General features: G+C 46.0%; 1 protein-coding gene across 1 annotated transcript in view; it reads left to right on the forward strand.

The window, feature by feature from the left end:
- Nucleotides 1-25,490, forward strand: part of IGFBP3 (insulin like growth factor binding protein 3) — a 190,724-nt gene that overhangs the window by 98,087 nt on the left and 67,147 nt on the right. The window contains exon 2 of the mRNA XM_075586424.1: nt 9,624-9,841. Within this exon, the coding sequence (XP_075442539.1) occupies nt 9,624-9,841 (218 nt within the window). The remainder of the gene's footprint in view (nt 1-9,623; nt 9,842-25,490) is intronic.

Consider the following 25,490-nt stretch of genomic DNA (forward strand, 5'->3'; position numbering starts at 1 on the left):
ACATACATTCTTTATTGTTGCATATTTGACACCCAATGCATGGCAGAACATATACAACAGTCAGGCCCAAGAGCTGACACTCTAGGGCCCCAAAACATGGATCAGGGGCAACCAAGTGGGCTTAACCTTTATTAGTGAGCCTGGTTACCCCCTCATCATCACACAGCGGCACCCAAGGGCTTAAAGGTAGCTATCAATAGGAAGCGAAGACTGTGTACAAAAGGACGACTGGGGGAGATCACGCCCCCCCAGCCTATCAGACTTGAGAAAGCACACAAGCGCGAAACGATCATCGGCAGAGGCTGACTAATCTACTGGCAGTATCACTCTGAGTTCTTGCAAATATTCAGCAATTTCATTCCAATATTAGGGTTGTGATTTTGAGCATAGTGGTTGAGAACACCACATATACAGATAGCCTTAGCAGCCAGTACTACTATGTATGAATTCACTTTACTACTATAAATGCCAAGATTACGGAACTCAGATTGCTAGATACCATTAATGCCTGCAAACGTTTTTACATCTATGAGTGTCAAAACTAGTGGTTAACGGTACCACATTATATACTTAGTTTGTGCACCTATCCAGTACTCTATCCGATATTAATTATCAGGATTTTTTCTATGTGTTTATGTTAATTGACCAAGTATTGTCTAGGTATATATGAAACGGGATATCTTTTTATTACTAAAGCAGTCTATTATATCAATCTTAGCAGCAAAAACGATGCAACATTTGTATCTATCGTATTGAATCAATCTTAGCTGCAATATTTGTATCTAATGAGAAATATACACCCAAAGAGTGTTTACAAATACTGCAAGTGAGCCAATTTGTGTGCTAGCACTTGCCCACCATATAGTTATATCAGGGTTTAGCACCCATTCTTGTGGCAATTGTTGTTCATATCCACTATAGCTATAGTGCATAGCGCTGATATGGATACATGTATCAGTCCTTAAACTGTTGGTCAATTTACTAGTGAATTGGGTGGAGTTATGTCCAAACCACTGATCTACTCACACTGACAAACTCTGTCAGTCAGTGTTCATCTAAGGCAGGCCTGCACAACATGGCCCGCGGGCCGCATGCGGCCCGCCTGGACTCTCTGTGTGGCCTGCGACGACTCCCTGGCTCTCCCCCCCGAGCCGGCTCTGGAGACACAGGAGGGAAGGAGCACATTGTGACACGCTCCCCCCGCTTCTGCTCTGCCGAAACTGAGTGCCAGAATTGTGAGTGGGGACGGAGCACTAGCTTTGTGACGCGCTGTCCCCCCCATCCCCAACCCGTTCTGCCGATGGAGTGCCAGCAGTTTGATGCGATCCACCTCCCTCCCCCCCCGCGCTTCTTACCTTCTTTCCGCTAACGCGAACACCTCCTGCGGGTGGGTAATGTGTGGGGTGGGGGGGGAGATGATGAGGGGTGCGGGTGGGTGATGTGTGGAATAGGAGATGATGAGGGGTGCGGGTGGGTGATGTGAGCGGCGGGGGGGAGATGATGAGGGGTGCGGGTGGGTGATGTGTTGGGCGGGGGGGGTGGGAGATGATGAGGGGTGCGGGTGGGTGATGTGAAGGGCGGGGGGGGGAGGTGATGATGGGTGCGGTTGGGTGATGTGAGGTGTGGGGGGGGAGATGAGGGGTGCGGGTGAGTGATGTGAGGTGCGGAGGGGGAGAGGGTGATGGGTGATGTGAGGTGCAGTGGGGAGAGGGTAATGGGGGATGTGAGGTGCGGGGGGGAGAGGGTGATGTGAGGTGCGGGGGGGGAGAGGGTGATGTGAGGTTCAGGGGGGGAGAGGGTGATGGGTGATGTGAGGTGCAGGGGGGAGAGGGTGATGTGGATGCAGGGGGGGAGAGGGTGATGGGTGATGTGAGGTGCAGGGGGGAGAGGGTGATGTGGATGCAGGGGGGGAGAGTGTGATGTGCAGGGGGGGAGAGGGTGATGTGAGGTGCAGGGGGGGAGAGGGTGATGTGGGGGGCAGGGGGGAGAGGGTGATGTGGATGCAGGGGGGAGAGGGTGATGGGTGCGGTTAGGTGATGTGAGGTGCTGGGGGGGAAGATGAGGGGTGTGGGTGGGTGATGTGATGATGTGAGGTGCGGGGGGGAGAGGGTGATGGGTGATGTGAGGTGCAGGGGTGGGAGAGAGTGATGTGGATGCAGGGGGGGAGAGTGGGATGGGTGATGTGAGGTGCAGGGGGGAGAAGGTGATGTGAGGTGCAAGGGGGGAGAAGGTGATGTGAGGTGCAAGGGGGGAGAGGGTGATGGGTGATGTGAGGTGCAGGGGGGAGAGGGTGATGTGGATGCAGGGGGGAGAGGGTGATGTGAGGTGCAGGTGGGGACAAGGTGATGTGAGTTGCAGAGGGGGAGAAGGTAATGTGAGGTGTAGGGGGGAGAGGGTGATGTGAGTGGGAGAGATGGGGGTGTGAGAGAGAGAGGGGGAGTCTAGCAAAAGCCGCCAACACTGGGGGGGGGGGGGCATTGGAAACTGTTGTCCTGAGCCCCAGGAAAGCAATATATGGCCCTATCTGGTAGGACCATCCTCATATCTCCCCCAGCACCACTCATCATCATCATATAACTCCCCCAGCGCCCGTCATCATCACCCTCATATATCTGGGGGGGGGGGGGTGATATGATGATCTGTGGGGGGGGGGGGGTGGGAGAAGATATGATGATGATGGGTGCTGGGGGAAATATGATGATGATAATTTTACCCGTGCGGCCCAAATCTGTTTTCCTTGGAGCAGTTCAGCCCTTCTCACTTTAGAAGTTGTGCAGGCCTGATCTAAGGAGTGGAGTGAGCTAGCTTTTTAGCTGGCACCTGTTCATCATAGAGCTATATTAGGGCTCAACTAGCAACAATTAATCTACGTGGTCACTATTGTTCACACTCACTATGACTGATTCAGAATGCAGATATAAGTGTATATTTATTTTTAAACTTTTTGGGGCAATTTATATGATCCTGATATCCATCAGTTTGAATTTTGTTTGATTATAACTGACACATTAAGGTACTATCCTTGATTAGGTTGGTGTTACGTTAGTATTACTGACCTACTAATACTGACATTTGAGTCAGTGTTCACCCAAGGAGGGGAATATTGCATCACTCCAATTATCATATCCAGTCGACACCATTAATTTGGCAATCAGTTTGGTCTCATGTGCGATTTAGTAGTTTGTTCTTTTTGTGCATCTTATTTTAACTAAGTTGTAATTAAAGATTAATTTAAATTCTTTCATACTACACTCTATAGCAGGCCTGCACAACTCCAGTCCTCAAGGGCCGCAAACAGGACAGGTTTTCAGGATATCCCTACTTCAGCACAGCTTGCTCAATTAGTGGCTCAGTATGACTGAGCCACCAAATGAGCCAGCTGTGTTGAAGTAGGGATATCCTGAAAGCCTGGCCTGTTTGCAGCCCTCGAGGACTGGAGTTGTGCAGGCCTGCTCTACAGGTTATTGAGTGCTAAACTAGCTGAGTTCTTTCTCTCTCATGTTAACTATTAGTACATTTCTCACCACAGCACAATAACCCATACATCCTAATCCTACATGGTAACTAGCTGAGCAGGGTTATCAATTTCCCCCTCGCCACCAGGTGTATATGTTAATCCATATAATGTAATCCCTAGTCCTTGTCACTTTTTCTCCTGTGCCCTCTGGAATGTCCGCTCTCTGACCAACAAGGTTCAGGATGTACATGACCTCTTCTGCTTTCTCTCACGTTCTCTCTGTTCAGCTCTTTGCTCCAACAGTAACATGACTCTGCTGTAGCGACTGCAGTCTCCTATGGTGGTCTCTATTTCTCTCACACGCTATGCCCCTATGACCAGGGTAGAGGGGTAGTTCTCTTTCCACTGCCAATATCCGCTCCGCCCTATGCCTCCATTTCTCTCTCTTCCCTTGAGGTTCATGCTGTCCAGCTTTTTTTCCCATGTGGCACTCATCTACAGAACACTGAACTCTACAGCCTCTACCTCCTACTTTCTCTCAGACTTTGAATTATGTTTTTCCTTTTTTCACGCTTCTGACTCTCCTATCCTTTAACTGGGGGACTTCAACTATCATATTGATGATCCCTCAGTCTCCCATGCATCTTACCTCTCTTTATCCTCCTACTTTGACCTCAACCAATGAACCCATTCCAGCACCCACAAGGATAGTCACTATTTAGACCTGGTCTTTACTAAAAAATAGTTCTATATCTGATTTTCTCCCCCCTTCTGTTTTATGACCTCCACTCATTGACCACCACTCATTCCCCTCACTCCCTCTCCTACCTGTTCTCCTCGCAACGCTCGAGACCTTCACTCCATTGACCTCTCTGTTCTGGTATCTTCCCCGAACGCTAACTTCTATCTCTCCTACCTCTGAACCTGACTATCTTGTCAACTCTATATACCCTTTCTCGGCTCTGACACACTCATCCCTGTAACCCACAACCTTGACTAAATTCACAAACATGCTTCTTCACACTTGCACTCGCTCCACTGAACACGTTTTGAGGAAATCTCACACTCATGCTGATTTTCTGCACTTTAAATTTCTCTTTTCCTGTTTTAACTCTGCTCTCTTTATGGCCAAACAACACTACTTTTCCTCGCTCAGACACTCACAAATCAAATCCATGCGTCTTTTTTCTGTATATGACTCCGTCCTCTGACCTCCTTCTCCTACTTCCAATCCTTCCTTCACTTCTCCTCAAGCCTTTGCTGACCACTTTAAAGGCAATGGAGAAGCTTCCACACAGATTCTTTCTGCCCCTTCCCGCTCTTCTCTGCTTCTACCTTAATATCTTTCTTCCACACTTGACTCCTTTTCTCCTATTATAAAGTTGGAAGTTTGTAAGCTGATTTTTCCTTCTCCCTCTACCATATTCCCTCTCCATCCTAAACCCTCACACCTTGCCAGAGCTCTTACTCTTGTCTCCACTCTCATCCATATCTTTAATTCCTCCCTGCTCTCTGGCACTTTCCCCCCCTTCTAAGCATGCAGTGGTCACACCTGCTTTCAAAAACACCCTAGACAGTACGTGCCTTATTTACTACTGCCCTGTATGCTCCTGCCTTTTTCCTCCAAACTGGCAGACGCTGTTACTCAAAGCAGAGTGGGCGCTCTGACGTCACAGAAGGGCCCGCGGGACCACGCCGTCATGCTGCCCGACTGATTGGGAAACATAGTGAGGTCTGCAGAGGAACCTGTGTACTACTTGCGAGCAAAGGACAACCACTCCCCAGGATCCACTAAACGCATTGACGCTATTTACAGGACATTAAGACCGTGGCAGAGTCATCAATTATCTGGCATTTCACCTACCTGTAGGTGGAAAGGAGAGTGAAGCTCTGATGGTTCCTGGTTGCAGACGCTGGTAACTGCCACTCTGTGGCTCTATGCTTGATTAATCTACCTTGATGTATGCATAACCTTGAAACACCTTATATATAAACATAGTTTATTACATTTTTCACGATGAGTGTTGTGCGCTTTGTTTGTTTGTTTTTTGAAACTGCTAGAACATCTTCTGTTCTCTCGTATGATCAACTTTCTTTATTCCTCCTCGACCCTTTACAATCTGGCTTTCGTACAATCTGGCTTTCGTACAGTCATTCAACAGAGACTGTGCTCACTAAATTAGCCAATGATCTTCATGATGCAAAATCCCATGGTCATTTCCCCCTACTAATCATGCTCGATCTCTGCTGACTTTGATTCTATCGATCACCCTCTTCTGATTTATATTCTAAACTCCCTTGGTGTCCACAACAAAGCTCTACCAGGTTCTCATCAGACCTCTCCCATCACACATTTTAATTGTCTGTTGCTAGCATGTGTTTGTCTTCTGTTGATCTTTCTGTTGGTGTACCTCAAAGCTCTGTTCTGGGACCTCTCCTTTTCTCTCTCTACACACTATCACTTGGTGGCCTTATCAACTCTTTTGGCCTTTGGTATAATTTCTATGCAGATGATACGCAGATATATCTATCCACCACTACCCTCACACCTGCAATCCAGTCCCAAGTCTCTGATTGTCTTGTGGATTGCCTTTTGCCACCTTAAACCTTATATGTCTAAAACTGAGCGCCTCATATTTTCCTCTTAATCTTGCCTAATATCCCCCTTTTCCATCACAAACATACTACCATATTTCCTGTCACCAAAGCACAGTGCTTAGGAGTGACATTATTTGACTCCCTTTCTTTCTACATTCATGGCATAGCTAAAATGTGTTGTTTCTTTCTCCATGATATTGTCAAGATCCATATTTTCCTCTGTCGAGCTACTGATAAAACGAATGCATGCCCTTATCCTTTCCCTTCTGGATTATTGTAATATACTGCTAACAGTGCTTCCTGCATCACAACTTTCTATTTTGCAATCTATCCAATATTCTGCTGCTAGAATAATTTCACTTTCTCTCATAACAGTCTCTGTTCATTTCCTCCTTAAATTCCTCTCTTGTCTTCCTATCAAGTTTTGGATCACTTGCAAAGTTCTCCTCCTTACCTTCAAGGCCCTCCACTTAACTGCTGCTCTATGCATATCAGCTTTGATCTCTCATTATGCCACTGCTCGTGTCCTGCACTGTACCCATAACTGTCTCTTTTCCACTCCTTTCACCTCTACTGCTCTCTCGCCTTAATCTTTTTTCCCCTCACTGCCCCTTACCTTTGGAACTCTGTATACGCCAAGCACCTTCTCTCCCCTCCTTTGTCAACTCTAAAAATTCACCTCTTAAATGAAGCCTTTCAGTAGTCTAGACTCATGGTTACTGTCCTACACCCACAGTTGCTCCTACCAACAATTGTGGTCAAGCACTGCCATCTACAGTACTGCACTTATTCCCTCACGTGCCGTCTCTGCAGGTCTTCAAGCATACCACTTAGATTGTAAATTCTTTGGGGCAGGGATTTTCTTTCTCATTGTCTGATCTTGTTTGTTGTATGTTAATGTATATTTTGGTAGGGGTCCTATGTTTATATGTTTAAGAATATATGCTCCATTTTTGTCAGCTCAGGTACAATGTGTATAGCTGTAAGGAAACAGTATGGGAACTCTGTTTTAACACAGAGACCAGAAGTCACTTCTAATACAGTTGCTCCCTGCTGAGATCAAGCCCCAGACATCCTGTTTGACCGGAATCCTAAAATATTCAAACTGTCCTGTCAGCAACATACGACAGCCACAGCAACTGGGGGTTAGCTGAGAGAAAATGGCATTGTTAAGGATAACTATAGCAACGACAGCTGGGCTGGGGGGTAACTGAAAGGAATATGGCATTGTTAAGGACAACTGGCTTCTGTTAAGTGTACATGGCAACTTGGCAACCTGAATGAATTACATATGTAACGGGTATTCCACCCCACCCAATCGCATATATAGTGTGGGTGAGTAGAACATGCAGTGTTACCGGTGTGGTGCATTACCTGTTGGCTCGCAGGAGGGCTGAGCTTCCGCCACGGGGAACCTGGGGCAATTATACTAGGGGTAACCACTTACTCAATAGGTGCAGCGCCTCCACCTGCGATGGCTCCCACCAGAGAGGGAGTGGATCCTCGCAGGACAAACTCAATGATCACATACACAATGGGGTATAATAACTAAGGACTTTACTAACATGTAATACGACACATCACATTCATAATATAACCCGTGTCCCTCTCAGGAGGAGACACTAACCGTGACGTCTCGCAGGACGATTCCCCAACACTAGATGATCCCACCCAGTGTCCAAAGAACCCCACCCAATGTCCCGCACTCTTGCAGAGAATCAATGGGTGACTGCGCAGTCACTATTAAGCTAAGGGCCCGGTGGTGCACTTAGAACTGTAGATACCTGCCGAGCACTCCGGTGCTCGGGTCAGCAACGCTTCACAAAGGGTCAGACGCGTGATGAATCCGTCTGATCCTATCCTGGCGATATTCTCTGTGACCCCAACGTGGGTCCGAACTCCTTCACTGGAACCGCAGCATCCGCTGAGTCCCTCACTAACGATACAGCAACGTGACACACCCTGCACTACAGGCCGTCCCTATAGCACAGCATCCTTAAGTGGCTTAAGGGTCACTCTCCTAGGGCCTTCGGGGTTGCCTATCCTATATAGGTAGGTCTTGTACCCACCCTACTCATAATACGGGCCCTGGGCCATGGATCCCCGGACTGGTTACCGCTATGAACCCCCCCCAGTTGCCTCGTACTACGCGCAACGCCGCCCTGGGCTATGGCTCCCCGGATTGGTTACCGCTATGAAACCCCCCCAGTGGCCTCGCCACTCGCAACACGGACCCTGGGCTATGGCTCCCCGGACTGGTTACCGCTATGAAACCCCCCAGCTGTCTCGTGCCACTAATTCACAACAGGACCCTGGGCTATGGCTCCCCGGATTGGTTACCGCTATGAAACCCCCCAGTTGTCCCTATCTTCCCTTCTGTTCCCCAGTGCCAACTAAAGTAAGTGACAGGTTCCCTATCCTGAGGGCTATCCCTGGCAACACTCACACTACTGGGGGACTCAGGGCCATCTTGGGCCAAGGGGGTGCTGGCCTAGTACAGGGAGTCCCTCGCTCCTGTACCCTACCTCCTTCCCTTGACTGCTCCTTCCTCTGACTGACAACGTAGCTGCAAGCCCGCCAAATGTATCCACTTGCTCTCCTGGCAGTCCTGCAGCCCTATTGGCTCCTATCAGGCACCTGGTGCCTGTCTCCCTATGCCTCCTGGGAATTGTAGTCCCGAGGCCCTTACTATAACATTGGGGCCGCGTGCGCGCCTTCCCTGTGCTTACACTAACCCCTAATGGCCGCCGCAATCTCTCCCTACCTCTCGCGCGACTCTCCTGGCATGCGCGACTATCTCGGGCCGCCGGGGACTCTCTGCGCATGCGCGAACCGGCGCAACATGGCGGCGCCCTGTGCAAGAGCCGCCGGAGATCTCCTGCACTCCGGCGAGCTCCCTCCTCAGCCCCCACCCTCCTGAATGGCCGTCGGGTCTGCCGCTTGCCGCTGGCAGTACCCGACAGCGTCCGTGACCACGGAGGCGCCCGGGGGGGTCGCAGGGGGAAAAAGATGACCTGGCTACACATATATGTGACAAAGCCCTGAAAGGGCTATAAGAACTGATGCATATGCCCATTAAAGCAGACCAGTGAATAAGAACGATACTGTGTGTGTCCAAATTATTCATTTGTCTCCAGACGTCTGTCCAGCTATCCTGTCCAGCACATTGAACCTGAAAGGGACCTCCCGGGAGGCTGCCTTGAGTCCCCGGGGTAGACCTGCTACCGTACGGCGGAAAGCAGACCATATTTTCATTGTACTAATTGTATTATAATTCCCTCTATTGTATTTTCTCTCTTGTAAAGCGTTGAGTACAGTTGTGGTGCTATATAAGGTTGTACATGCATACATATAACATACACATTATGACATAATGCAATATGTTGCAGCTATAAATAAATGAGGGAGACTCACTATGCGCTGATGTGAAGTAATAATGGCCATTCAAGTCATCGGTGCTGAATGAATCCCGGCCAATGTGTGTGTTGAAATGAACAAATATGTACTTTTTTGTAACTATTCTAACAACATCACTGTATTTTTTGTTTATCCTTTTGTATTTTTTTAGGGAATTTTAGCAATTCGGAAGAAGATAAGATTCCAAGCAGCAATGAGAATCAAGCACTACCCAATATACCAAGAGTGTCATATCACAATCCTCACACCAAAATAGAAATCATCAGGAAAGAACAAGCCAAAAATACTCAGCGCTATAAAGTAGACTATGATCAACAAAGCACAGACACATTAAATTTTTCTTCAGAATACAAACAGGAGACAGAGTATGTAAGTATGAAGATATAATTGCATTACTTTCTTACTATGTCTGTGTTATTTGACGTGTTGGCATGGCTCCATCCACTCAGTAACTTAAAGCAATAATGCACTTCAGGCGTTTCAATTGCATCATATATTTCTACTCTTGGGTCAGAGAAGAGATGTTATGATGGTAATCCAGTTTCCAGAGTGTCTTTTTGTCACAATGTGACATTCAAAATTGTATTAAACTACAATGCTGTAATCTTAGATCAGGGGTGCGCAAACTTTTCAGTTTGCGCTCCCCCTTGCCTGCGCAACCCAGCTCCTTACCTGCTCTCGGGCTCCACGCATCATATGATGTCACAACATCATGTGAAGCATTGCCATTTGACCCAAATTACGCCACATTGTCATGGCGACACGTCACCGAAGAGCCGGCTGAGAGCAGGTAAGGGAAGATGCAGAGGCCTCATGCCTCCCCAGGCATTTCATTTACATGCCTGGGGGAAAAGCGCGGGGGCTCTGCAACCGCTGCACCACCCCACCCCTGAAAATCCCACGCCCCCCAGTTTGAGCACTGCTGTCTTAGATCGTTTGACCTTTCTGCATACAGTAGGAAGCTCTTTGGTGCTTTGCTTCTTTGTGCGTATACCATCCAACAATGTATTTTTGGATCAATTTAAATTTTCAAGGACATTATCCATTTGCCTGCAAGGCACATATCCCATGTCTTTTTATATCCCGTTTACATAATTTCACATGTACAAATTCACGTTGAGAAAGAATTGAATTTTCAGGCTGACATTCATTGAACTAGTCTAAAATATTTTGCAGAAGTTGTAGTGCATTTGTTTTTCTCATCTACAGGTATATGAAATGTGCTTGTGTGCACGAATGAGGTATAGATGGATAATTATATTTACATCATTCACAAGTTGTGCCCCACCTGTTTGGTAAACTTTACTGCCAGTGGTTTCATCCTGTGCGGTATAATTGCCTTAACTACCAGTTAGTTGATTTTTTATGGCTGGTATGAATGGAAACATACTATTTTCCTCAGTTGAATTGTATGCATTTTTTCTGTTCAAAGTAATCTCAATGCCAACATACTATTTTCCTCAACTGATTTATGATGCACCTGTCTTACGCACAAATCAAATTATTATTAGCTGGTCTGCTAAAAGGTTTATAACCTTGTTGCATTTTGATATATTTTTGATACTATTACTATGTCATTTATTTTAAACATAAAACTGGATGCTTTTTCGTTCTATCTAGTGCCAACTATGAATCATGGAAACCTAATGTCTACAGTATAAAACATTCCTATAGTTTTTATATTGGCTGGAGTATTGACTAGAACCAACCGAGCAATTAGCCAATTATTGATAGAAGTTTAAACTTCTAACAGTGTTACATGGACATTTAGTTTTATCGCTTCTATCCAGTAAAATAAATAAACAGATTACATAATCTAACCATGTTTTAACAATGTCTTAAAAGTTGTAATGTCCTTTCTGCAAGGATCAATTTTTGACTCCATAGTTACTATTTAAAGAGCTAAATATCAGTATGCCACTATCTGGAAATTCAAGGTATGCCACTACCCATTAATGTGTTATGTATGTCTTATCAGTCAATTGTTTTTAAGTTCTAAAGCAAATTAGAGGTGATTAAGAAATACTGCATGTATATTAGGAAAGTTTTTACCTACAGTATTAGATAGCATGGCATTAGACAGTTTCCAAGCCGTGGCTTACTGTCTATTATGCTCATAGATAAAATACAGGGAATGCTAAAAGAAAACGTGTTCTTGCATTCAAAGCAAAGCCTGTATTCCAAAAAAGAAAATTAGGCAAGGTACAGTGAGACTGTGGGACTCAGTCTGAGTTTTTTGGCTGTGTCTCAAATCCTTGTATTGCACATGTGAAACTATGTATGCAGAATGCTCTGGCATACTGGAAGGCTGGGATTCATAGAGATGTGAGTTTCCAGTGTTTTGCCTTTCTTTGACAGTATTTCCAAGCCAGTTTTACAGAGAGAGCTTTCAATGGGGTATATTGTGGTCAGTATATACAAGTCCTCTCATATGTAAACCTGGTTATCTTCATGCCAGCATAAAAAAGACGGCAAAGTGATGTCTTGCACAGCATGTCAAAATATTTATTGGCATGATAAAGGGACTTTGTGCATAACATTCTTTTGAAATACTTTTGATAATTTTAATTCAAGTAGGAGTCCAAACTTAGCTTAATATATTTGTTCAAAATGATCATTCTAGTACTTGACCAGGGAGGCGGTCAGGCGGTTCCCCCCCCCCACCCGCTTTGTTCCCTTGCATAACCAAAATAACGACAGGAGACGGTAAACTAGAGGTAAAATTGGCCGCGGCTATTTATTAATACATAAACTACGAGGGGTAAATGCCACTCCTCGCCAGAGTGTACTTTCCCCATGAGGGGGAGGGGAGGGTCAGCCGTCCCCGCGCCGCTGCCATCTGCGCGAGCGGGTTATCGACGTCATGAATATCTGACCTCGCCCACTCGTGCTCCCCCCGGGCTCAAACGGCCCAGCTCCCAGTCTGGCAAGAACAAGCACCTACCCCCCACGAGCTGCCGCAACAAAGGCAAAGCCGATCAACGACCCCTCCGGCTTGGAACCTTGTTCCTTTCAAGATCAGCAGAGTAACAGACTTCCATACTGCAACAGAACAGAGAAGCATTAACATCACGTACAGTACATGTCCCATGTTACAAATCCCCCGCCCATGCTTCGTTAACGGTTACCGCTGGATTGGCCCAACCTAATTAAGGGGACGGGTGGATGGGAATTCACTGGCGGGAGGCAAAGAGGACTTGCCCCCGCCAGCTTGGCCTTAAGAAGCCCCAGTTGGCCCTCCCCTGGACAGGGGAGGGCGATGCGGGGGCGGGCCAGAGGGGGGAAGACCGCCCCCCCGGTCATGAAACCCCCCCGCCTATAGCTGGGGGGGGGGTCGCTTGACCAGGGAGGCGGTCAGGCGGTTCCCCCCCCCCGCCCACTTTGTTCCCTTGCATAACCAAAATAACGACAGGAGACGGTAAACTGGAGGTAAAATTGGCCGCGGCTATTTATTAATACATAAACTACGAGGGGTAAATGCCACTCCTCGCCAGAGTGTACTTTCCCCAGGAGGGGGAGGGGAGGGTCAGCCGTCCCCGCGCCGCTGCCATCTGCGCGAGCGGGTTATCGACGTCATGAATATCTGACCTCGCCCACTCGTGCTCCCCCCGGGCTCAAACGGCCCAGCTCCCAGTCTGGCAAGAACAAGCACCTACCCCCCAGGAGCCACCACCGACGGCCCTATTTAACCCCCCTTAAACTAGGGTCGTGCCGCCAACCACTCCAGGACCCTCTCCCATCCCTCCTGTAGGCTGAGATTAACCAGGTCTATCCCCACCTCTGCCATGTGTACCCCATCTGCCATCAACAAACCCCCTGCGCTAGCATCGAAATCCGGGTGTCATCCCCCAGCCCCCGCACTGCGCAACAAACCTGCCCACGCCCCCGCTTGCAGGCCCCCGCCCCTCTTCCTAGAAGCGCAGACTAGCTCCCCTACTCGCAATGCTCCAAAGAGTGCTAATGATCGCCTCAACCTCGTAAATGGCCAGCGCCTCTCTGTAATCGGGTAGTAGTGACAGGATTTCCACAAAATCCCCCGCCCAAATAGTCTCCTTTTCTTCCTTTGTCAAATGTGTGCCCAACTCATTAGTGATGCACAACTGTGGAGTTGAAAAAGCCCCTGCCGGAAGCGCTACCTTTGGCGTTGAAATGGCGTCCGGGACCCCGGCCGTGAGAAGAGACACCGGGGTCGATGAGGCTGGGGGAACTAATAAACCCGGGACCCCGGCTGCAATGGGAAGGGAACAAGTGGTGCCGACGACCCCGGCCGTAGGAGGAGACACCGGGGTCAGGCTTGAGGCCGTTGTGGCAAAGTTTGATGCCACTGCCCCGTTGCCGATGTGCACCCCCCATGCAGCTGCAACTCCTAACGCTGCGCCTGCCTCACCTGCCACCGTTGAAGTCCCTGCACCGAAGGAGACTGACGCCGGTGGCTCCAAAGCCTTCAGCATGCCTACCAAGGCTGCCGTGAAGCTCTCCTTCCCTGCTGCACTAAGCATCGATGGATCCAGGGATAGCCCTGGCGCTGCCTGCCTTACGCCTGTGCTCTCGTGCTCTGTGCGGACCACCTGTGATTCCAGCCAACACCTAAAAGCGTTCGTCCTGTCGCTCAGCCGCCCCCTCTTTAACGCCGTGGGTTTCTTACCCATCCGTGGCTTCCCGTGAGGAAGAGACCTGGGCAGCGACCTGGTTCGCCCTTCGTCCGATGCCGGCTCCGCATAGTCGAACCATGCTGGGTTCTCCTCTCTCCGAAACACGCTGGCCCTGCCGACTCTGCAGGCGAAATCCTGACAGTGACACCGCCCGCGTCAGCAACGGGCGGCCGTGTGGCGTGCCGTGGCGTGCCGTGACGCCCTGTTCCGCATCACGGTGGCTGGAAGTCGCCGCCCCTCCTCGGCGGGCCGACCTGCGCGACGATCCACCTTGTCCTGCGTCCTAGCAGTCGAAGTCCTCCCCACCATCGCTGGGGTCCGACCTGGCCGCTGTGACGCCCTGCCTTGCGGTACCGTGACCGAAGGCTGCCGCCTCCTATTACCCCCCCCTGGCTGGGACCCGGGACAGAAGGGGGACACTCACGCGCACAGAGGAAGCCGGGAAGACACGTGTGCTCTGCACAAAGCGGAAGTCCCGCCCCCGGCTTCCTCTGACCTGCCTGCAACCAATCCCCTCCGGGCCGGCCGGCATTCTAAGTCTCGCCCCCGGCATCATCATTCATCCAATACCGTGCGGGCCGGCCGGCATTCTAAGTCCCGCCCCCGGCATTCTCCTGCATTCAGTCCCCCCGGCAGCATTCACACACACATACAAAATACTTACCGGCCGCCGCATTCTCCTCACCGCCGCTGCACCGCAATACCGGGACCAGGGACAAAAACCGGGACAAAAACCGGGACAGACTTAAACCGGTACAGGCCTCAAAAAACCAGGACTGTACCGGTAAAACCGGTACGAATGGTCACCCTACCTATGCACATAAACGCCCGACGTGCGCCTATTCAGGGTTGCTATATATCTCTATGTATCCCTCCATACACACCCCCTAAAACCAACCATTATAGGCACGCATCATGTGTAAACCCGCCAGTTTCCGCGTCCTTACACCGCATATGCATGTACGTACCCATCTATCCACATGCCTCTCCATATTTACACGTGCCCATGTACGCGTATATACCTCCCCATGTGCCCACATATACAGCCCATACGCACACCTAAACAACTACCCTTATCACCTGTACATACACACCCAGCGTGCGCCTATTCTGGGTTGCTATGTACCCCTATGTATCCATACATACACTCACCCCTAGATCCAACCATAATAGGCACGCATCCTGTGTAAACCCGCCTGTTTCCGCGTCCTTACAAAGCATATGCATGTATGTACCCATCTATACACATGCTTCTCCATATTTACACAAACCCATGTACACGCATATACGTATATACCTACCCCTGTGCCCTCATATACAAAACCCATATGCACACACATACATATATATACACATGCATACAAACACATAAATATATACACATATACTCACAAACCCATATGTACGCACATTTCTACGCACCCACACATTTCATACATACATATATATATATATATATATACCCATACATATACACATATATATACACATATCTGCACGCACATACCTGCACATGTCCCCCTTAAATACCCATATCTACATACTCAGACCCCTATATATATATACATATATACACACACACACATGTATATACATACACGTATACATACCTATACATGCATCTACCCATACATATATTTGCATCTACCCATACACATATATATATATATATATATATATATATATATATATATATATATATATATGCTCCTGCACATAAACCCATATACATATGCATACTATATATACCCACCTATATATCCGTATACATAAATATACCCCTACATATACCCATATACCTATACACATACATATATATACACATCTACCCAGATAAATATACATATTGCACACACACACACACACACACACACACACACACACACACACACACACACACACACACACACACACACACACACACACACACACACACACACACACACACACACACACACACACACACACACACACACACACATACCCAAAAGCCTATATGCATGTATGTTCGCCTATCTACATCCACCTGCATATCCGAATACATATATACCCATACATATATACACATATATATACCCACGTAGAAAAAAGAGAAAAGAAGCGCCCGATCCTTGTGTAAAATCAGATATGAATTTTAATACATTACGGACAAGACAAATGCACACTTACAATTTGTCTGATAAAATCAGGCATATTATGGGACCAGCCCATGCACCAACTGAAGACTCCACGATCACCTCTGTGTAAACTGAAGTCCTTTAGAGTGCAGGATCTTGTGTCTGTATGAGGTGATCGTGGAGTCTTCAGTTGGTGCATGGGCTGGTCCCATAATATGCCTGATTTTATCAGACAAATTGTAAGTGTGCATTTGTCTTGTCCGTGATGTATTAAATTTCATATCTGATTTTACACAAGGATCGGGCGCTTCTTTTCTCTTTTTTCTACATAGGTGCTGTGGGAGTTTGGTGAGCCCAAGGAGAAGCAGCCTGAACCTTTGTGATTCATGTATCATGGACATTATGAGGACTTAAGTATTTGTTGTGGTCATATAATTGGTTTAATATTTCTTATTATATATATATTTTTTTTTAATACCATTGAATTTTTCCACATATGGCCCACTATTGTTTTGACTTTAACTATATATACATTTCAAGATAGGTTGGACCTTGGTTACTTATAGTATTTTTTGTGAATTGCAATGCAATTCATTTTTTTATATTTTTTTATAGATTTTGATTCAATTTTTGTCCATCTTTATTTTTCTTTTTGATTTTTATGCACACTTTTTCTTTTTAATTTTAAAATTTTTTTTAACAATTGTTTTTTTTTTGGGGGGGGCATATGTGACGGTTCGTGCCATTTTATATTGATATTTATCTGTTTTGCAATTATTATCCACCTGGTGCAAACACCTACCACATATATCAGCATGGCAGCAATTTTGGTGTATTTGGTAAAGGGCGCTGTCTATAATCATGTTACTTATATATATACCCACATATATACGTCTACCCAGATAAATATACATATCGCACCTCACACACATGTATACATACCCAAAAGCCCTATACATACCCATCTACATATATACCCACATACATATATACCCACATATGTGTAAAAAAAACAATTTATTTGTTGTATTTTTATTCCCCCCCAATCATTGCTTTATACCCCTATGTCCTCCCTAACCCTGAACGAAGGGAATGGGAGGGTGAACCGCGGGAGCAGCCGCCTCTCCAGCTGCATGGCTGGCCGCTCCGTTCTCCCCCCTCCCGCGTGTGCCTTTCCATTGTGCGAGCCCACGTGGCGGAGCGCGAGCGCCGCCAGCCCCTCGGCTGCGGGCAAACCACGAGGCACCGGGAGGGGGGGGGCAAACCACGAGGCACCGGGAGGGGGGGGGGGCAAACCACGAGGCACCGGGAGGGGGAGGGCAGCCCGCGTCCCGTATGCCCGACGGGGCACCGGTCCGTTCCTACCCAGCACTGGATTTCCCCACCTGCGCCCTGCCGACTCTGCCAGCTGCCCCCACGGGTCGCGTGCCTCTGCCAGACACCCTCTCCCCGCACGCAAAACCCCCTGCCCCGACCACTATTCCCTGCCGGACAAAAGGGGAACCTGAACCCCTCGGCGTCCGCCACGGCCCCACGCTATCCTCCAGAAAAGGAGGGGGGAGGGGGGGTCCACCCCGCGCTACGCACCCAATCGGAGAAGGGAGGCCCCCCCCCCCCCGGGTAAGTGGTCACTTATATGGCCGAGCCCTGGAGAGTGCGGGGAGAGATCCAGCTGGAGGTCCTTTCAATTAGCTTGCGGGAGGCAAAGAGGACTTGCCCCCGCCAGCCATGTCCTTAAGAAGCCCCGGTTGGCCCTCCCGTGGACAGGGAAGGGCGATGCGGGGGCGGGCCAGTGGGGGGAAGGCCGCCCCCCCCCTGGTCATGAAACCCCCCCGCCTATAGCTGGGGGGGGGGTCGCTATCCTACTGTACTAATTTATGATTGAGTAGTGTGTATTTGAAATATCAGTTCAACTAAAGAGAAGAGGTGCAGATGAAAGAGCATCAGGGGCAACAATATAAACAAATCATTGATTAGGGAAATAAAAATAAATGTATCCTAGTCTACCCATTTTAGATTAAGTACAACCTGACCCTAACCACAGTGAAATAATAAGTCAAATTATAACAATTCAATACATTGCTTTGGGTTTATATATTTAAGCAACTCTTGTTTGATAGTCAGAATTCTACCAACGTTTTACATTGCTTTGTATCACAATCTTGTGTGTGAAATACTTTGTTACCGGTTTTCAATTTGACTAGGGTAAAATTGAGATTTAAAGATCAGTTATTACTACATCCATGTTGAAAAGTACAGATACATCAAACTCTGTAAAAATTGAGTTAACATCGCACCCGGTATTTTTAAGATGGTTGTAACAGGGTGAATATAAGACACTACACACACAGAGGGGAGCCCCCGCACAGCTAAATGGTAGAAGTGAAGTGCTTTCTAGGTAGGGTGCAATGGCAAAAACTAAGAAGAAAAAGAAACCTAGTGAGTGAGCACTAAGTCACAGAATGTGTAATATGAATGTATATAAAAAATCATTTATTGACATCTAACAAATATAAAATAAAGGGATTTAAAATAAACAGCACATGGTAGGAGTTAACACATAGTATGCTATATATTCATTTGGTGTATCAGTGATGATTAGTCACTAGGATGACATGTTTAAACATAGGGATAGCCCTTCATTTGAACGGTCCCTTGTTGATTTTAATTATCAACCTGTTAATTAGAAGCACACATTTCTCGTGATCCTAAATATATTTATATTCCCCAGGCATAATGAAAGCAGATATTACAGTACATATATAGGGAAAGGAATCAAATAAAGGCGCTAAAAACAAACCCCTCATTGAGGCCAAATACAAAAAATGTCCCCGGCGCAAAGTGTGGTGATGATAATTACAGTACCATATCGAAAGACAGTCCTGTTTGAAAAGTCAGTCCTGGTAGTAGAATGATTCATCAACAATGTGAGGTAGATTTTCCTCTAGGCGTGTTCCCTTATGTTGTCTGCAATGACAGATAAAGAAAACACACCATTGCGCAGTATACAGACTCAATTGCCCCAACCTGAAGAGGAAAATCCCTACTCACAGGATATTTTCTTGTTCATTCGGGGGAGATAATCTGTTCTTTAGCTCTTTTCCTCCACCTTGATCTCCACGGGCCCCTCGTGGTTCCTAAGGTGGCTCTCTTCAACTCGGTCTGCGTCGTCCCAGTAGCAGCATACACCGCAACAACCGTGGTTGGAGAAAATTGAAAGACAGCCTAGTGTACTCCGCAAATTTTATTTAACAATGTTAAAAAGCAGGGATGTTACACTTACATTTTGCGAGGGCAAACATGCCACTCAAGAATGCCGTCCGCAGCCTATGTCCACTCGATGGTGTGTTGTTCACGACGTCGCACGCCAACCGATGACGTCAGCGGCGCAGCACCCGAAGTTCTCCCCACACCATGAGATGCAACGCAGGTGACAGCTTACAACGTGCACTGTACTAGGCTCCTCCTCTCTACGCGTTTCGTGACGCTACGTCACTTCCTCAGGAGATATTGCCCCCTTGGCTGCATATGTAATCACATTGTAATCACACAATTGTTGTTATCACACCAATTAGTCTATCACTTGGATCAAGCGCTGGTAGAGAGTTTTTTTTAGTTAGTTTTGTATTCACCTCATTGAGGCCAGATGGACTCAGAGTTCCCAGAGTATAGATCCATCTGGATTCTCTTTTTAACAGTTCAGTGTCCCAATCACCCCGTCTAATGCCAGGGGAAAATTGATCTATTCCAGTGAAGCTTATCACCTTAAGGTCCCCATTATGACATTTGTTGACATGGTTCGCAACAGGGGTGTCCAGTTTGTTGCGTATGGATCCTATATGTTCTAATATGCGTGTTTTTAACTGGCGGCATGTCTTGCCCACATATTTTTTGCCACATATACATACTATATCACTCCCGTAGTGTTACAATTTATGAACTTCCGTATCTGATATTCTTTGGTGTTGTTGAAGTTACTGAAAGTTTTAGATACGGTAATGTGTTGACAGGCTTTGCATTTTTGGCATTGAAAGGAACCTTCTACACGTTGCGGTAGCCACATGGCTCTTGGTACCACCCCAGTATGGTGGCTATGGACCAGATGATCTTTCAAATTTCACGCCCGTCTGCTCACCATTGAGGGATATGTTGGTATGGCATCACGTAGGTCCTCATCGGCCCGTAGAATATGCCAATGTTTATGTAGGACTTCCTTAGCTACTTTCCACTGTTTGTTGAAGGTACCTATAAATCTCTCTATTTTTTGGTCTGGTTTGATGGAATTACTGTTGACCAAATCAGATCTTGATTTATATTTAGCTCGTTTATAGGCCTTTTTTATGTTTTTTTGGCTGTAGCCTCTTGCTTTAAAGCGATTTTTCATGTCTATGGCCTGTAATTCAAAGTCTTTGTCATTGCTAGTCTGAGGAACTGCCCAACTGGTATCCCTTCAATCAAAGACTTGGGGTGATGGCTGCTTGCCAACAAAATACTGTTTGTAGCAGTGCTTTTATGGTAGATCGTGGTCTGCCACTGTAATGCCTTCTAATCTCTTAAGGACATCTTTAGTATCCTTTACCCCAAGTCTTTGATTGAAGGGATACCAGTTGGGCAGTTCCTCAGACTTAGGAGGACCTACGTGATGCCATACCCAACATATCCCTCAATGGTGAGCAGACGGGTGCGAAATTTGAAAGATCATCTGGTCCATAGCCACCATACTGAGGTGGTACCAAGAGCCATGTGGCTACCGCAACGTGTAGAAGGTTCCTTTCAATGCCAAAAATGCAAAGCCTTTCAACACATCACCATATCTACAACTTTCAGTAACTTCAACAACACCAAAGAATATCAGATACGGAAGTTCATAAATTGTAACACTACGGGAGTGATATACATGGGAGTAATATGTGGCAAAAAATATGTGGGAAGACACGCCGCCAGTTAAAAACACGCATATTAGAACACATAGGATCCATACGCAACAAACTAGACACCCCTGTTGCGAACCATGTCAACAAATGTCATAATGGGGACCTTAAGGTGATAAGCTTCACTGGAATAGATCAATTTTCCCCTGGCATTAGACGGGGTGATTGGGACACTGAACTGTTAAAAAGAGAATCCAGATGGATCTATACTCTGGGAACTCTTGAGTCCATCTGGCCTCAATGAGGAGTTTGTTTTTAGCCCCGTTATTTGATTCCTTTCCCTATATATGTACTGAAATATCTGCTTTCATTATGCCTGGGGAATATAAATATATTTAGGATCACGAGAAATGTGTGCTTCTAATTAACAGGTTGATAATTAAAATCAACAAGGGACCGTTCAAATGAAGGGCTATCCCTATGTTTAAACATGTCATCCTAGTGACTAATCATCACTGATACACCAAATGAATATATAACATACTATGTGTTAACTCCTACCATGTGCTGTTTATTTTAAATCCCTTTATTTTTTATTTGTTAGATGACAATAAATGATTTTTTATATACATTCATATTACACATTCTGTGACTGAGTGCTCACTCACTAGGTTTCTTTTAAATATAAGACACTACTATGCCTGGCAGACCTATATTTAGGTCTGCCGTGCAGCAGTGACCGGGTTAAAATTCAGCTGGGAAAAGGTCTTGTTAATTGGTCAGGTCCCAGCTGCCTCTTTAAGGGGCTTTAAAAACCCAGGCTGCTCAGACATGCCTGGCTGTCTTAACCAGTGAGAGACTGGAACACTGGAGGAAAACTGTGCGCTTCAAGGTCTGTCTTTCTGGTGATATCTGTTTGCTTATTGCTACTCTGGACTTTAAACAGCCCTTGTAGGGAAAAGAGCAAAGTCCTGCTAAGGACCTAAATTTCTGTTCGTTTCCATATGCTGAAAAGAAGCTATTTTTGTCTGCGAAATTTTGAGGGTAAATAAACAAGCCCATTCTAAGAAACCCACGTGTTGTTGCATTGACCCTGCAACAAAGGTATACATCATTGTGGCAATCATTTACTTGTGGGATATTTTAACCAAAGTCACGATGCAGGAATTAACATGACTGTTAATAATGTAATTCCCTCATCGCTATCGCTTTTATAATATTTCTATCATGTTTCTGTAAAAAATATTATTACTGAACTCTATGGTAGAAATAACATTAACCCCATTGATGCCTGTGGTTACCAAGTTATATCACAGGCATTTAAAAAAAAAACTACCTATCCCCATTGGCTACTTTTTTTTTTTTTTTAAGTTCCGTTAACCGTTAAATTGTTCACTTCTACCACCACTTACCCCTGGGGAAACTACCTCCTTCACTCAACTTCCCTTCTCTTACACCCCCTCCCCCCTCTCAAACAAAACTACCCACCCTGTATACTAATGTCCAATAGCCCTATTAGTCAAATGTGGCTAATAGTGCTTTTGGCCATGGAAAAAATCCATAAGACACACGTATTAAAGAAAAACAGACTACATATCAAATAATAAAATTAATTGCAACCATAAAAGCCATTGATTGTCATGATGGCTACCTAGGCCCTCCCAGTGGGGTCTTGTATAGCCACATTGGCAAACAATGGTCACCTGTAATTATAATAGGATACATTATGAATATTAAAATACAATATCTCCACTCGTGGAGCCTTAGTTGGCTTACTTACTGCTAAGGTAACCAAGGGTTAACCCCTACCTCTCCCACCCCCTCGCCCCCAACAAACCTATCCCTCCCCCCATTAGACTAATGGACAGTAGCCCTATTAGCCAAATGTGGCTACTAGACCTTTTGGCCATTCCAAAGCCTAAAACAAAATATGTATTACAAAAATACATCAAACAAAACAATCACATTAAAAGAAATTGCCTTTAAATTCATTGATTCTCATTGTGGTTATGTAGGCCCTCGATGGAGTCCTAGATGTCAACATTGTTTGCCAATGTAGCTTTGTAATAACAAATTGATTACCGCAGCCAGGCCATCCTCATTGTCACGGGAGAGCAGGACAATTACACCAGGGATCAATACACTACACAACTGCAGAGTTGAACAAAAGTGAATTTATTGGAAAAGGTTTCCACAAGGTTTCCAGTATATAAAACACACGCACAAACTCACCTAACTGGGGTAACAACTGAAAGTCCTAGGTGCGGGGACCTCCATGCGGAAGCATACGCCGATAACTTGTTTTCAAGTTGCTCCTCTGTAGTATGGGCAGCATTGCCTTGTTCTCCGCTGGCTAACAGTTTTAAATTCCCTGCGTTGCTCACTCCAAACAGCTCGGGACAATGTTGCACACACAGACCAAAGCAACTGGGTGCTCCAGACCCCTGCACTTAGGTAGTAAGCAGAAGGGAACTGAGGAGACTGTCAGCTCTTCCTTTACAGGGTCTCTGCCAGTCCCCTGTCAGCACACAGCCTTCACAAATAATGTCAAGTCCAGAATGACTTTGTTGAGGCAAAATAGTATTTATACCCCGGTCTTAATCAGGGAGATGTCGGCTAGTCTGGATAGGAACAATATTCCTGGTCTCTGCACATGGCCCTAGACCCGGCTGATGACATTACTGGAGTTGAAGGTGGGCCAGGGCAATGCTGATGCAATCTCCTTTCACAGACAAACAATACAGATACAGCCCCGGGTCTTGCAGCTTTCTTGCAGAGCAAGTCCACTCATCAGGTGGTTGACTTCTCCCTGGCTCCTCAACAATGGGCCTAATCCCATTACAGTGTCCAGGCCTACAATTCCAATCTCTGATGTGATTACAGCTCATTTTGAAGGTACAGCTCGGTTCAAGAGTGGGGACATCATCATTTTATATCATTTAAGAGGAACATATATATAGGACTGGTAAAATAAACTACATACATAAATAACTACATCATAACATTGACAGGTAATGGCGGTCTTAACCTATATTTACAAGCAGCCAAAGCTCCCCCTACAGCCACACATCTTCGTGACTGAAGCCCCCAGGAAACATTCCAATAATGAGCCTATCCCCAACCAATAACCAAATCAATGCAAGCCCAATAGCTTTAAAAAAAAAAAAAACCTAACCAAAAACCATAAATGTATTCAAACCCGATGGCCAAAATAATCCAAAATTAAAAATAAACCCAGACCCGATTGCCTTTTTATAATCCATAGCCATCCTGGCTTGACGACGTTAGATCCTCAATTTGCCATGACTAGTTGACCACTTGGGCTACTAAGGGGTTAATGTGTACCGTAATGTATTTAAAGTTGTGTTCGGTCACATATCCCAAGAAATTGGGTAGACAAAGCAGAGCACTAAGAGTGAAATAAGTGAAGAAAAATTATAATGCAGAGAAGTGCGCTCCCATAAAAATGTATTCGGTCACATTAAACAACGGAGGCATACAAGCCACCTATGCGTTATCCTTGATAAAGCACTACGGCAAGTAAGGCGTACGTGGGTTGTGTGCGTCCATTTTGTTTTTATGTGACCCCATACATTTAAAATGGTTTATGCAAGTGCACTTCTCTGCATTATAACTTTTCTTCACTTATTTCACTCATAGTGCTCCGCTTTTTCTACACAATGTCTTGCATCTACCCCATGCAGATTGCACACACTGTACCCAAGGACCCATGGGATGGATGTTTACACACTGCACTATTGGAGTTAGTCCTTATGTGATTATACAGCACAAATGATACTCCCAAATGGCTGAAGGAAGGTATGGTTAATTGATGCACGCTGCTATGTCAGGACACTGGAAATCTTAACCTTTACTGCTGCAACTGGTGAGGTTCTCCAGGCAAGTGTTTCCTTGTTACCCTTTCAAGCCGTATGTATGTATGTATGTCTGTGTCAGTCAAGGATACCTTAAGGATACTTTCTGCTGGAACATATGTGTCTTATTTATGTCTATCTCCTACAGTACTGAGCACCACACGTTTTTCTGGACTATGTATTCCATGCCGATTTATCTTATTTTGGCTACTGTATGTATATATTGGCCATTATACATAGGAAAGATGGGGTTAACACCAGCCTTGAGCGGGTGATTAAAAAACTGTGGTATTTCTGGCGTTAATCTCATTCCAATAAATATTAAAACGTGATGTATGGACGATTTATATAAAAAAAATAAGATATTGGGCATATTCTGTACTGGATTCGATTAAACAATGCGTTATTTGTAGCGTTTCTGCAACGATGTATAGCACTATAAAAATAACACATTTGTTTGGTGGTAATATTGCATTTTTTGCTTTACATGGCTTGATGAGTCC

Source organism: Ascaphus truei, chromosome 2, assembly GCF_040206685.1.
Source record: "Ascaphus truei isolate aAscTru1 chromosome 2, aAscTru1.hap1, whole genome shotgun sequence".
Taxonomy (NCBI): Eukaryota; Metazoa; Chordata; class Amphibia; order Anura; family Ascaphidae; genus Ascaphus; species Ascaphus truei.